Source organism: Talpa occidentalis, unplaced genomic scaffold (genome assembly GCF_014898055.3).
Source record: "Talpa occidentalis isolate TD23 unplaced genomic scaffold, MPIMG_talOcc4v2.1 talOcc4.6, whole genome shotgun sequence".
Classification (NCBI taxonomy): Eukaryota; Metazoa; Chordata; class Mammalia; order Eulipotyphla; family Talpidae; genus Talpa; species Talpa occidentalis.
This window is the reverse complement of record NW_023604972.1, coordinates 12,305,543-12,320,449: the sequence shown is the minus strand read 5'-3', so window position 1 is coordinate 12,320,449 and position 14,907 is coordinate 12,305,543. Positions and strand designations below refer to the sequence as shown.

The 14,907-nt window shown below is 41.7% G+C and overlaps 1 protein-coding gene across 4 annotated transcripts in view; it reads left to right on the top strand.

The window, feature by feature from the left end:
- The window catches only part of PPARGC1A (PPARG coactivator 1 alpha), a 612,967-nt gene that overhangs the window by 148,954 nt on the left and 449,106 nt on the right, over positions 1–14,907 (top strand). For 3 of the 4 annotated variants that reach the window (XM_054687884.1, XM_054687883.1, XM_054687885.1), the window contains exon 2: positions 12,880–12,944. In XM_054687884.1, coding sequence (XP_054543859.1) covers positions 12,927–12,944 — 18 coding nt within the window. In that variant the 5' untranslated portion in view covers positions 12,880–12,926. Of the gene's footprint in view, positions 1–12,879; positions 12,945–14,907 lie in introns of those variants that run through there. The other variant, XM_054687882.1, reaches the window with a different exon arrangement.

The following is a 14,907-nucleotide window of genomic DNA, read 5'->3' as shown; positions in this document are numbered from 1 at the left end:
CCAGCAATCCATCAGGTACATCAAGGTGAAATGTGGGAGGAGGGGGGTGGTCTCCTGGCTGTTATTCTCATGGTGGGCAGGGAGTTTCTTCAGTGTCTCTGCAGCTCTCATTCATGGAGCTTGGGGTGGAGGTTGGAGCTGTGGTTAGAGGTCATGGTTAAAGTCAACATGGAGATAGGGACCAAGAAAAGTGAGTTAAAGAAAGATGCTCCTGAGAGATGAAAATGTAAAGAACAGGGTCTTCCCAGGGACTCCAACCGTGAGGCAGTGATTAGAAACAGGAAAAATACAGAAGAAGTGAAGAAAGGAGGAAGACTAAATTGGAGTGCTGATAGAGAAAAGCTAACATTCAGCATATTTCTGTTTTAAATAGGACATTTGGTCACCAGGCAATGATTGAGCTGAATATTAACATAAAAAGATAATGACCTCTAGGACATACTGAAGGTGTCAGCTTGTTCTCGGTGTTAGGCTATGCGTTACAGGCAGAATGATCTAGCATAGTTCCTATTATTATCCCCAGGGTAGGAGTCCCGTTTTCCATTTTAGAGATGAGAAAGCTGAGGCATAGAGGAATTACCATTAGCCAAGTTCTTACAGTTAGAATAAGGCTTTAAGCCCTGGAAGAGTGATTTCAAACTTCATCCTGATAACTGATTCTGCAGAGGGTCCTGGGTTCACTATTTTAAGGGTGAAGAAAGAGTGACACATTTCCTAAACTCAAGCCCTGGGGCTGGGTTGAAGAGCTGCTGGCTTCCAGAATGCACTTAGAGCTGTAGACTGTGGCCTGCTCTCCTGCTACCCAAGTGTAATTAAAATTATCATACAGTATAATGATTTCTAATACATTTCAGAACAAATCACCATCTTATATCTGACATGTTGTTAATGTTTACTACCATAATTACTAATTTGATATATAAGGCAGCAATTTTTATTAGTGTTTGGTTATGTAGAATTATGTCAAATAGGAGACTGCAATTTAGATTGAACTGTATTAGCAGTGATCATACAAAATGATTATACTGTATATTTGACACCCCGGATATTTTATGTTTCTATAGATTTTTTTCCCCCTTCAAACCACAGAGAATTATTTAAAGATCACCCAAAGGTTATTTATAATGTTTTCATTTAAAGAGTTTTCAAGTATGAGAATACACATCCTAAAAATGGAATCTATTGAATCATGTTTTAACAGGAAAGAATGGAAGCTAACTATCAGTAACTATATCTGATGTGCCAGGCCCTTTCCTGGTGCTTACACATCAAGCTTTTAATCCTCATGACTACTGTTTCCTGACCAGATGACTAGGGTCCACAGAATTTAAGAGATGCTCTCCATCTAGTGAATGGTATGCTAGTGAATTTCAAGTTCTTGATATTTCTGGAAATATTTAATCGTGGGTTAAAAAAGAGAACATTTTATGTCAGGGTATTGTCAGAGTTTGAAATCCTATAAAATTAGTAATGCCTGTATTTAATGAGATGTGTAGACTGGTTCTTCCTTTGAACAATCTTATAAAATAGGTTCTATGAGGTCCATTTTGGAGCTGGGAAAAGAGAGGTCCAGATGTGTAAGAGTCATACCCATGTTTGTACAAGTTAACTTGAGAAGAGACAGGACTTGAACTGAGGACTTCTTAATTAAATTCTAGTGTTTTCTCAGGGTAAAGTGTTACCAGCCTTCTGTGTGGTTCTTGCCAGGATATACTAAAACTGGCCTTTATCCCAAGAGAACTTGAGTTCTTTTTCTGATGATGTAGTGTGATGAGGTAGTCAGCTAACAGTGGCCAAAGACTAAATGCTAAGCTATTTACTTAATTCTCATGACATGCCCCTTTTATGGCTAAGGAACAGAGATGTGGAGAGGTGCTCACCATTCAGTGATAGAACCAGAAGTAGAATGGAAACCTTTCTAATTCCAGAGTTCATTCTCTTACATATTTCCTTCCCACAAAGATAATAATCTAGCTATGTCTTAAGATAAATTATGGCCCTAACTATTTATCCTTCCCCATGAAGACTGGTTTCTGCCTTCAATATGTTTTATTGTCATGTTTCACTGAACACTCTTCATTTTATTAACATATTTCAAAAAATTTGATGATCACAATTTCTTTAAATGTTTTCAATGATCAGAAGACAAATTCACACAAAAACCAAACCCCTTAAATCCAGAAGGGTGATTTCCATGAACATTGGCACATTGAAGAATCAATCAATGAAGTATAAATATTACTTTGTGTTTGCTTTTTTACTTTGTTGGTTAGCATGTCACATACATTTTAAAGTATTGTTTAAAATGAAATCTACAGCATAACAGATTATTGGTAAAGAAATTTGCATCCTAACTGAGTGAGATTTTGTCTTTGATTGCTTCTCTCTAACTGCCTCTTGCTCTTTTGGGATGACTCAAAGCTGAAGTAATACACCTTTGTAAAACCAAAGACTGTTCTCTCTGAGGTCCTATTTGGTAGCCATGGAAACCCTTTAAACAAATCTCTCCCTGCACACATGTTTTTTCACTTATCTATAAAGGCTGTGCCTGACAGAAGGGCATTGATGGAGTTTTTGCTCCATCTGTGGTAAGGGGTCGCTGCTTCATTTCCCCCCAGCTAACTGGCCACCACCTGGCCAGTGACTTGAACTCGCAAGGCCAGCATTAAGAGCTGGACAAGCCAGGGTTTGAGCATGGGGTATAGCTAAGGGAGCTGACCAGCTCCTGAATCAACCAGAGCAGTGACCTTGGCTAATACTGGGCTTTTTCTGAGCCATAAGGCATCCAACCCAATCACATTGAGAATTAACCTGCTCTTTGAGCCAAGATAGAAAAAGAGAAAATATTTAGCCTATGATTATTATACTGGACTTTATAGTAGAAACTCATCCTACTTGATTAAAAATTGTACATGTCAAGATCTCAAACCTTACATTTTAACAAATGAAGATGTCATTTGTGTTTTTGGTTTGTTTGTTTCAAGTGCTTACAACTTAGAGAGGTGTATGAATAAGTCCTTTTAAAGTCTTATCATGAAAAAGAGACTTAGAAATGTTTTAACCCAATTCTAAAATTGATCCCCTAAGAAAAGCTAAATATCACCATTGTTTGTAGATTGCTAGATCACCACAAAGATAATTCTTTTATAAATACAGATGGTGCCCTTATGGAAATTACATGACAGGAAGTAGATGCCAATAGGAAAAAAAAATGATGCGTTGATTAGCTAATAAAATGGTGTTCAGCAGAATTATGCTTCTTCGTCTAATTTATGGCTTATTTGAACTTGTGGTGCCCTGTTTTCACTTTGACTTTTAATAAGTGTTCCATGAAAAACTTTAAAAATGTAAAATAATATGAATTTGATTGTCTTGAGCATAAAATGCTAATCATCGATTAGCAGTGAATCATGGCTATAAAGCTTCCACCTCCGCACCCCTTTACACTCCAAGCCATTCTTATGAATTGATGAAGTTGAATCCATTGCCAGCAGGCTGAACACACAGCACTAGACTGACAGTTTTAAAAAATGAGCCAATGAATATGTTATTGGCAAATTATTGATACAAAAATCAATACTTGGGGTTTTGACAGGCCAGGGGAAAGGAAATGGTGAAAGAACCTATCTTTCCTGAGTCCTGTGTGTGTCTGATCATTGACAGCCCCACGTGTCTGGGGACCGGCGGGTGTTCTGGTGTTTTCCTTGAGTGGTGCTGTGCAGAATTTCCAGTTGGATCCTTCTTTCCGGTAACTTCGGTTAAAAAGGAACAGAGTGGAGAGTAGTGTTCTCCTGGTCCCAGGAATCCAAGGGCATCTGAATATTAGTCTTGCATTTTCCACGTTCACTGCTCTGTTTGTGGGTGGGTGGAATGTTGAGAAATGTTGCCCAAACTCCTGGAAATGGCACGTGAGTAATCCCGTAATCAGCGTAATGTATTCTGTTAGGAGAGTAATCAAGTCATTCAGCTTTGAAGTAAGATCCAATTTTTAAAAAGTGGCTGATGAACGCAGTTTTAGGTATTTAGAGGGGGCTGATGTACCTGAACTATTTGGGTCTTCTGGTTGAACAGGGAAAATAGTACTTGAGGAAACTGAAGTGGACCATTCTAAAAATATCTAAGTTTCAGGATATATTTTCCTAGCAGGCCTAGTATGCAATTTAAGATTTTTCAAATCAAACATGTCTGCGTGCTTTTGAATTTAATATTGTGAAAGCTTAGTATGTCGGAAGGGTGGCGTGGGGAGATGGTGGTCTAGGCTGAGTCTGAGCGAAGCTTACCCACCCCAGCCTTTTAGGCTGGTGTCGCCCCAGATCCTTTTTGGGGTGGGGTCCACATTGTGGTTCATGTCTTAGTTTAGCTGGTTCTTTCTTCAATGATGGCTTCCTGCACGTGTTTCTCCTGCCCCAGCCTGAGTCTTCTTTCCTCCTTTTCTTTTTGATTTCCTTCAAGGTTCTAGTATAACTGCATCTTCTTTTTTCTTACTACTGAAATTATTCACTTGTGGGCCTCCCTCCCACTGGAGACGGCATGTTCCTTGAGAACAAGGACTTTGCTGGAAGCCGTCTCCACAAGACCCTAAACAGTTCCAGACACTTCGGAGGTCTTGTTGGTTTCAAGTGTGATTGGAAAAAATGAATGCTTGAAATTTTCTTTTTGACTTATTTCACCTAGAATGATCATCTTGAGATTTCTCCATGTTTGTCTCCTAAGGTACCATTTCATCTTTTAAATAGCTGAGTAGTGTTCCATTGTGGAATATAACTTAGCAAAGAAAACAGTCTGGCAAAACACAATAAAAGTAAGTCTTAGACTGTTAAAAGTAGACTGGTTACCAGAGGGGAGAGGGAGGAAGTGGTGGGGGTGAGGATGAGATAGGGTGTGGCCCTGGAACGTTGGGGGAGGGTGAGTGAAGCATGTGCACACACGTTCAAGTGTGAAGTTGCACTCCCAAATCATATAGCATTGCAAACAAATGGCAAATCAGTAAAATTTGATTAAAAATAAAAAGAATGAATGTCTGGTTCTAGTCCAGCAGCCCCAAGATTCTGTGGCTTATGTGTGTCATTTGCATCAGTAAACAATTCCACAAGCAACTGCTTTCTCACTGCTACAAGGGCACCCGCCACCTGCACAGGGCTCACCTGGGGTCAAGGCTCATCTAGCTAGTCCGCTGCCAGGTGGGAGGCTACGTGGCTGGGCAGCGTGGGTTTCTAGCCGGGCCACCAGTGGGCAGCAGCCATGCCAAATGCTGCCAGCGCTAGTTAAGCTTCATATTACTTAAGACATCCATTTCAAAACCCCCCGGCATCTATGGTTAGGTTCTGTACTTGATTCGCGGGGCTTTGGCAGTCCAAATCCCATTAATGCCAGAGCCCTTGCACAAAGCCTTTTGTATTGATTTGGGTCAACTTAATCTGTGGGCTTGTATTCTTCTCCCCCCACCTCAGGCTTCTCAGCAGCTCTTCTTGCTTGTTCCTTGCTTCCCTCCCTCCCTCTCTTCCTGCCTCCCTTCTTTATTTCCTTGCTTCTCCCCTCTCCCTCTTTCTGGGTTCTCTCTCTCTGTCTCTCTCTGTCAGTCTCTCTCTCTCTCTCTCTCTCTCTCTCTCTCTCTCTCTCTCTCTCAGCAAGTCTATGGATTTTCCCATGATTGATTGCGTTCTAGGCAAATCAGGAGCAATGTTGGCCCAGAATTTCCTCCTTGCCTGCCCCTTCCACTTCAGATTTATCCAGTGCTCTCATATTAAGTGAGATCTTTATGAAAAACTCCACCTCTAAAAATCTTCATGTTCCAGTAGGTACTTTTTTGGACTAATCATTGGTGCATCAGTACATCCTTATAGAATTTCTTTTCTTACCCCCCAGCATTGATTTTCTGTTTATGAAAGTGATGCATGCTCACTGTAGAACATTCTGATAATAAAGAAAACCCAGGGCGACTTTAGCAGCAGGTTTCCCCAGTGTAGCCAGAAGAGGATTTGGCTTCCAGAGAACAATTAGCAATGCTCATTTTAAGAGCCCATTTATTGCAGAAAATCGGGGAATTACCTGTCCAAGGGAATGAGAAGTGTTCAGATGCTGACATCCCCCCAAATGCACTGTGGTCCCAGAATAACGACTCTGCTTTAATAGGGAAATGAGGAGGAGCTGCTAAAACCTGGTGGATGGGAAGCCCTGCCCTGCGGCTGAGATTTCTGGGCTTGCAGAAAATGTGCCAAGGTCGGCCGTTCCAAAGAAAGTCATCAATCCACATGGGGCCAAATAGGGGGTACAGTCCTTATCTTTTGATTCTCTTGTTCCTTAACAAACCCATACTTCCTAAAATCTGTTCCACAGAACAATTGTCACATAATTTTCCATGCCAAAAGGTTTCATAGTCAAACAAACTTGGGGATACCCATCTGTGGCTCATAGTTCTTGGAGATACTTGATGCACATTAACATACTGAAGTAGAGGAAGGCTTGAAGGAAAGAAATGTGCACTTCATTTGTTGTTTCTAAAAATTATTTGACTGTAGACTTCAGTTTTTTAAGTAACACCTGCTAATATTTCCTAGAATTATGTGGCCATAAAGACAAATAAGTAAAATCAGTTACTGTGTCCCGACTCTGGGTGCATGGTCTGTTTGGGACTTTGGTCTTTCTGCTGTCTGTTTTTCTCTGAGTGAGAAGATTGAGTGAGGCAAAGACTCATTATCCAGTTCTTACTTCTGGGCACTGAGCCGGGTACTTTCCCTGCATTGCTGTGTTTGCTCCCCAGAAACCTGTGGTCCTTGTTTTGTAGATAAGGCTCCTTTGCCTCAAAGAGTTACATTAGCTTGCTTAGGGCTACTCCGTGTTGTAAGAGGAAGAGCTGCAGGAACTACTGATCCCGCCTCAACTTGGGGGCCCCTTCATCACATTCATCTGTGACCTTTAAGAGAAACTGCTGTCAGTGGTGCAACAATAGATCCTCCCTGCTGAAGACTGTGTTCCCTTCACATGCAAATAACTGGCAATCAAACATGTGATATCTATACATCCATACCCACACTGACACTCACACTCAATATCCAAATCTATATCCTTATCTACTCATATCCATCCACTCTATCTGTCTATCTATCTATGGCTTGCTCTATCTATCTATCTATCTATCTATCTATCTATCTATCTATCTGTCATCTATCTATCTAGCATACTATCTTTTCGGATGTCTATACATTCATCCATCCACCCACTACCCGTCCACCCACCCACCCACCCAGTCACCCACCCACCACCCACCCATCCACCCACCCATCCACCCTTCCACCCCTTTGCCCACCCACCCACCATCCACCCATCCATCCGTTCATCCATCCATCCATCCATGCTGGCTTCCCCAGAATCCATGCAAGGGCCTCTCACAGAGTAGCAGCTTGATGGCAAATATTTATTGACATGAAAAGGGGAAATAAATGTTAAATGAACATGAATTAGTTCCTCTCTAGCTGCCTCTGCTTTTTCTTCATTGCATTTATCACCACGGGGCACATTTTTACTTGTTTGTTTTATTTGTGCTTGTTTGGATGTGCACTCCTTGGGGAACACTGTCCTGCAGGTCATTTATTCGCTACTGCGGACCTAGAGTAGGTGCTCAGTAAATATTATTTGGTGAAAGAATAAGTGGTTGAATACAAGTTTTTACCATTACATCTACTTCCCCAAGACTCTTCAAATTGCTTTCTTTATTTGTCTACTTCTCTCTCAGGAGTAGTTAAAATCTACTTAGGGCTGTAAATAAAGGAAGTCTACATTCTTAGCTGTGCCAGGGTAGCATGTATCGACGGGCTCTGGGTTAATGGGCACGGGGGCGGTTTGCCAGGCAGAAGCAGGCACGAAGTCCAGTGTCCAGGAAGGTGTGTGGCCCCAGAACAGCAGGCAGAGTCTCCCCTCCACCTTGCTGGGCTTCCTGTCCTGGAGAGGAAAGTGCTTCCATGTGATGAATCTCCTGTGCAATCTTTTAAAAACCGTTCTTCTTAGATGGGATGTATAGATTTCATCCGACAGCCAAGGGGCTCTGGAAAGGCCCCGCTGGAGTAATATAGACTGGGTGGAATATTTTGGTTGGTGCCTCGTTTAAGTCAAAGGGTTGGAAATTGGTTTCCTTGAATCTCTGAAGTTAAAAATGGGTTTGTTCAGCATTGGCACCTGTCCTCTTCCTACCTGTAGAAGGTAGAATCTCTCTCTGTCTCTCTATCTCTGTCTCTCTGTCTATCTGTCACACACACACACACAGACACACACAGACACACACACACACACACACACTCTTTTATGGCAGAGTGTGGCTGCTATTTCCTGGAGTAAGATGGCAGGAAAGGCAGCGTCTGACACCCTCATTACAGTGAAGCCACCAGAAATGCGCCCGGGATAGGTGTGGAATGCAGAGTGAGCTGAAAGGCTCACTGCTGGAATGTTTTCAGACCCAGTGGTAGAGATTGAAGCTGGCCCAGCCCTGATTGGATTAGCACAGCCTCAGAAGCACTTTAATCTCTACTGCAGCTCCCAGGGCTGGTGAGGGAGACCAGGAAGAGAGGAGATGAGGGAGGGTGTGTGTGTGTGTGTGTGTGTGTGTGTGTGTGTGTGTGTGTGTGTGTGTGTGTGTGTATACACGTTCTTGGAGGCTCCAGCTTTCGGGCTGGTGCTGGGAATATTAAACGGCTTGCCCCAGAGATAAAGTAAGGGATTCTTAAGTATTGATAACTTCCCTTTAATTTGGATTCTGTTGTATAAATTCTTTGTCCAAACAAGCTTTTAGCACACACAGCCTTGTGGTGGCAGATCGTATATCTGAGGCTGATTGTATTCAGGGAATAAACCAAAGCTTTAAATGGGGATACATTTTCACATTGGGGGTATGTTGGGAGTGGGGAGGTAAAAGGAAAAAAAAAAGCTGGATTGTCAAAAAAGAAAGGACCTTTAAGTATCCGGAAACTGCAAAGGAGGGAAAAGGAACGGAATAAAGCAGGCATGAAATAGAATGCCCAGAAAAATATTATAATCGAAATGCACGATGTTTATCCAATTATACACTCGTATTTAATGTTATAGTAGTTGAAAACATTTAAAACATTTTCAAAGGCCCACCTTGGAAAAAATTTCTTTTCCTCGGTGACACAGAGTGAAGCAAACCAGTGAACGACATCCAAAGTGATAAATGGGAATAAACCAGGTCTTCTGCCTTGTGGGTCCCAGAGTCCATAATCCATAAACTGGGGAAGGTTTCTGCAAATAGGGGTGAAGGTCCTGACCCAGGAGAAGCAGGGAGGTGAGAGAACAGATGACCCAGGAGAAGCAGGGAGGGGAGTCGAGGACTGGGGGACATGCATGGGTCTGGAGAGGGTAAGGCTCCGAGGGTGGGCCACTTGCACTTCAGGCCAAGAGAGGAAGCAGGGCCAGGACTCAGGAATGTGTTCCCAGGGGAGCAAAGACAGATTTGCTCACATTGGCACTGCAGATGGATTATGACGATGAGAGATGAGGGCTAAGAAGACATGGAGGCAGGAAAAGGAACAATGGAAAATTCTCTGATACTCTCTCGGTCGGGTGAAACAAGGAGGTACACGTGTGTGCTGATATCTGGAGTGATATTTATGAAAACAGGTCATGGAAACTGACAAGGAGGCGAGCAGACAGCGTGTTGTGATAGGAGCGTCCGTGTCTTTCTCTGTACGAGGGACGCAGGAAGCCACGTGTGCACAAGTAAGTGGCAAAAGGTACCAGGCAAGCGTCAAGGTGGAAATTCATAGCTATTATTTTTGTGGCCTCTGGCTACAAGTGCTAACAGGTGAAGATAGTCTAGAGACCCAAAGTGGGAAAAAATGACATTTTAACATTTTTGTCAGGTAGGCAATTTAAAAATAAACTTGAATTCAATATATGCCATTAATGCTAGAGGTTGTGTTATAATGATGCAAAAATGCCACCTTTTCCATAGCAGTTAAAAAAAAAAAAAGAATGTTGTTGGGGGCTGGGAACCATCTAGAGAGGAAGCTCTATGGCTGTGACAGCTACCTTACAAAGCAACTGGAAACATACCACACTCCTGCCCCCTAGAATTAACACCGTAACCTATGTCAGGGACTCACTATTATCCTAATATCTGCTTTTGGATTCTGTCCAGTCCCATTAGCGATTCCCATGTTGATTGCTCTGTTACTCGTGAATGTTAATTGCTTCTAAATCTCTTTGGATGTTCAGATGCTTGGGGGAAAAAAATCTGACTGGCGAAGGTGCGAGTTTTATTAATGTGCAAGTAAACAAGAAATCTGTTTAGAGACCCCAGTGAAGTGTCTGGGACTCAAGATGTCATAAACAGCTGATGAGGCATCTTGCTTTGCATGTCTGTCATATGTTGGTGGTTTGATGGAGGGTTGGGAGGAAGACAGGTTTTCAGTGATGTCTGTGGTGTTGGTACAGAATCAGCATGTTTCTTTTTAGATGTGGTTAGATAAGTCCTTTCCTTAGTATGAAATGACCTTGCTACCCTTGAGATAAGCTGATACATAGAAAGGGCTATTAAGTCAGAAGATGGAAAACCATAAATATAATTTGGTCCATCACCTATCTATTGATTGCCATAATGTCGGATCCAGAAGGAACCTTGGAAATAAGCTGCTTAAACTTCCTTATTTTACAGTTGGGGAGCAGGACCCACCAGGATGGAGACTCAGGGCTGCAGAGTGATGCACTGAGCTAGCTGGAAGGAGGAGAGCAGGCCTCTTACACTCAGCCTGGTGCTAGAGTCATCAAGAAAAGGGAAAATACCAAAAGCTGATGTTTATTCTATTTTTCAGGAACATCTCACTGAGTAATTGTGGAGGGTTTTTTCCCCTTTTGGGTGGAAAAATCTAGTGTGATCTAGTGCGGTAACTCATTTGTTGGTGATTCCAACAGTATCCCAGGGAGAGTAAAAGGAGATACAGGAGAAGAGCGAAACACCCAGTGCTACGTGGTGACTTGTTCATTCAAACACCATCTGTGGGGCAGGCACCTTGATGTTGGGATGTTGGGGTTTAGTGGTGAGCAAAAATACCCCCCACCCACCTTAGTGGACTTATATCCCAGGGGGAGATTTAGAAAAACAAGTGAAGAGATGACCCATCATTGTTAGGTTGTGGTGAACCTGACAAAGAAATAGAACAGTGAGGGAAACTGTGTGACTACTTATATTATTATTATTATTTTAAATTACTTTTTTAAGGTTTTAGTATATGGCATGAGAATTCAACATCTGTGTATACTTATATATTTCACCAGAGTTTTAGTTGTCATCCACCACCATATGATTGATCCCTTTTACCCAGTTTACTTCCCCTTATTACCCTTTTCCATCTGGTAACCAAACTCTTAGACTGTCCTGACAATCTAAAAGTTTTTTTTTTTATCTTCTACATGTGAGTTAAATCATATGGTATTTGTCTTTCTCAGTCTGACTTCTTTCACTTAGCCTATTCCATTTAGATCCATCCTTGTTGGAAAAGCCAAGATTTTATCATTTTTCATGCCTGAGTAATATTCCACTGTGTATTCATATCACATTATCCATTCTTCTGTCAATGGGGATTTAGGTTGTTTGAATTTCTTGTGTTTTGAAACTAATGCTTCAATGAATTTAGGAGCTCATGTATCTCTTCAAATCAGTGTTTTCATAGTCTTCAGGTAAATACCCAGAAGTGGAATAGCTAGATCATACGGTATTTCCTTTGTTAGTTTCTTTGGGAATGTCCATATTATTCTCCATAATGGCTATACCAGTTTACACTACCACCAACAGTGCTCAAGCATTCCTTTTTCTCTACACCCTCATCAATTCTTGTTGTTTCTTACACCTTTGATAGAAACTATTCTCACAGGTATGAAGTGATACCTCACTGTGGTTTGATTTCAGTTGCAGCTATTTTGGACAGGTGGTCAGGAGAGACTGCTCTGAGCAGAAGAGAGATATGTGATGGAGAAAGCCAGAGAAATATTGCAGTGAGATTGTTCCAAGTGAAGGGGACAGTTGGAAGGGACAAGGTCCTGAAGTAAGAATGTATGTGGGTATTGGAAAGTGAGCAAAAAGGTCCATATGCCTCCGAGGTGAAGACTGGTATCTGTGACTTAATGGGAATGTGCAGAAACCATTAGATCTTTCAGGAGAGTTCTAGGTTGGAGTGCTTATCACTATACTAAGATCATTGTGATTTTCTTGATGTTAGGACCTATGTCATACATATTTTTGCATGTAGTGCTAAACTGACTTAGAGTAAGAACTCAGTAAATACTGATTATCTGGTCAATGCATAAATGAATGGCTTCTGTGTGGTAGGAAAATGGGGGTGTCCTAGAAAGGTTTGTTTAAAATGCACCCTTCAAAAATATTGTTAGTGAGATTACTTCTGAATCATTCTGATTTTCTTGGTAATAATTCTTAGAGAGAAATCCGTATGTCGACATGTGAACGTAAGTAAATAAACTGAACAATAGTAACATTTTCAGGGCAATTTTTCACTGGATGGTTGTCTTTGTCATTCTAATTTTTCCTCCTTGTTTTAAACTGGATATGGGAAATTTCTCCAGCCTTCACTCTGGTAGTAAAGGAATATTGGCATGTGGGTTCGTAAGACCCAGGGGTTATGTTTAGCTCTGTCTTACTCTGGGTAATATGTGTTTAATACACTGTGGAAATTAAATGGGAAATATCAGTCCCCAGGGGAATGATGGGTGGTCAAGCTGTATTGTGATGGGGAGTATGAGTGTTGTTAATTCTCATCCTTCCCTAACTGAAGTATCACCAATGATTTATTCTCTGTTGCATTTCAATATCCCCATTTGGAAAGTGGGGGTAACACAAACTTACCCTCTGCCTTTCAGGTTTTTTGCGAAAATCAGTGAACTAATATTGGTAAAATTGGAGCCCCATGGATGAAGGGTACTTTGTAAGTATAACACGTTATTGTCATGTTATGTTTTTTACTCCAAAGTGCAAATGCCTGATGTCTGCTCTTAGTGAAATCCGCAACATCGAGTTACTCAAATGTGATGAGCTGACTTCCTCTGAGGATTTGATATTGCTGAATTCTCTAATGTTTTGCAATTTGTCAGATATCGCATAGCCTGACACCCTCTCCCACCAAATATTTGGGCAATGTTTACTAGACAGTTTGGTAGAATGCATGTCTACATACTGTATAAAAATATTGATATAAACCCTGCAGATGAAAGCAAGGAATCTTTGTTTCTCTTCCCCAACTTTTCTTTCTTCCTTTTTTTTTGAATTGTATTTAATGCTGTATTTTGAGTCATCAGTGTGAGTCTCAGAGAAATGGCTGATTTCAGGGAGAGACTGAATATTTCACTGAGGTGAGCAATGTTTGTCAATGATGAAACTAAATCAGACATCTCTTAGCCAAGTGGCTAAGTGTTGTGTTTCCTGACATGGGGGAAGGAGGTCAACTGGAATGGGGGGCTAGTGTGGACTACCCTTCCCTGACCTTGAGAGTGGTCTCCTGACCAGGGAATGACCTAGAACTCTAAGTCCCAAAGCCAAAAAGCAGACAGATACTGTACAACCCAGAGCAACTGCTTCACCTGATTGCTCCCCTGCCCTCAATGATGCATCCTTTTATTTCGCTAGATCAACCAATGCCCTCACACTGTGTGAACCACCGTAGCCCGGCTGGTGATTTGCTCAGCGCTTCACCCATGGTGTTTTTTTAAAAGGCTGGCTGTCTTCCTTTTAAAAAACCTAACATAGGGAAGTTTAAAAAGGGTTGTGACTGCTTATTGAAGCCTGTTTGAGTGAGTAACCTTGAGATTCACGAGGCTGCGGGATCTGATGCCTGGCAGGATCCTTCCATGTCTCATCTCGTCCTATTTCTTGTCCTTAAAACGCCATCTGATGGATGCCCAAGAACCTCCAGGGGCAGAATGTCTACTACCTCACAAGGCAACTCTTTTCAGTTACGTTTTCTTCATTCTACTTACCTTTTGCCAACTTACTGTGATATTAGGCTCTTCTGAGCAGCTTTCTCCAGCAAGTACATGAAATAAAATATTGTTTCTTGAGTTGAACCTAAATCACCTCTGTATGTCTTCCTCGCTTGGGTCCTAATTTTACTGTCCCTACCTACAAAGAACAAGTCTTGCTTCTCCAGCGTGACACCCTTACAGGTTATTTGGCGACACTGGCTCCCCCTTAAGATGGTCTCTTTGTCAGTTTCAGTTCCCTCAATAACAGGAGTTTGTCAGCCTGGACTTCCAAACTCTGGACCTCCCTGGAAAGGCTCACTTGTCTGTAGCTTTCTTAACAAACAGCACTGAGATTCTGCTTTCTCCAGGCCCCCTTTTGTGTCTCAGAGTCAAAAGATCTAATCACAGGTATGGATGAGAATGGCCTCGAAGAAATCGCCTGGAATCACGTGTGTCCGTGGATTGGTTTGAGTAAAGAGGCAGCCAAGCCCACATCCCTCTGTGAGGTGCAGGTGATTGACAGGGAGAAAGTTGTTTTGGTTAATAATACAATCTGCTTTCCTCCTGGAGACACAGCAGTAGCCTACTAATTCGTTAGAAGTGAATTAAGGTTGTTTACCGATGTTTTAAAGTAACTGTCAGGGTGAAAAAAAAAGTTGGTACTAAATGAGACGACTCACCTACTTCAGAGTTGCTGTTTATTTTAAGCTGAGTGCATAAATAATATATTGAGATAGGAAGGGTGATTTCAAGCATTAGAACACGAAGCCTCCTGTTTACTAACTGTCATTGGGCTGAAGAGAATTTAAACAGCTCCAAATCTTTTTGTCTATGAATGCAAGGCATGAAATTAACTTTCGTTTCGTAGTTAGCAAAAATCATGATGAAGGCAGTCTTGTTGATGTGTCTTCTGCCGACCTGGGTCTCTTT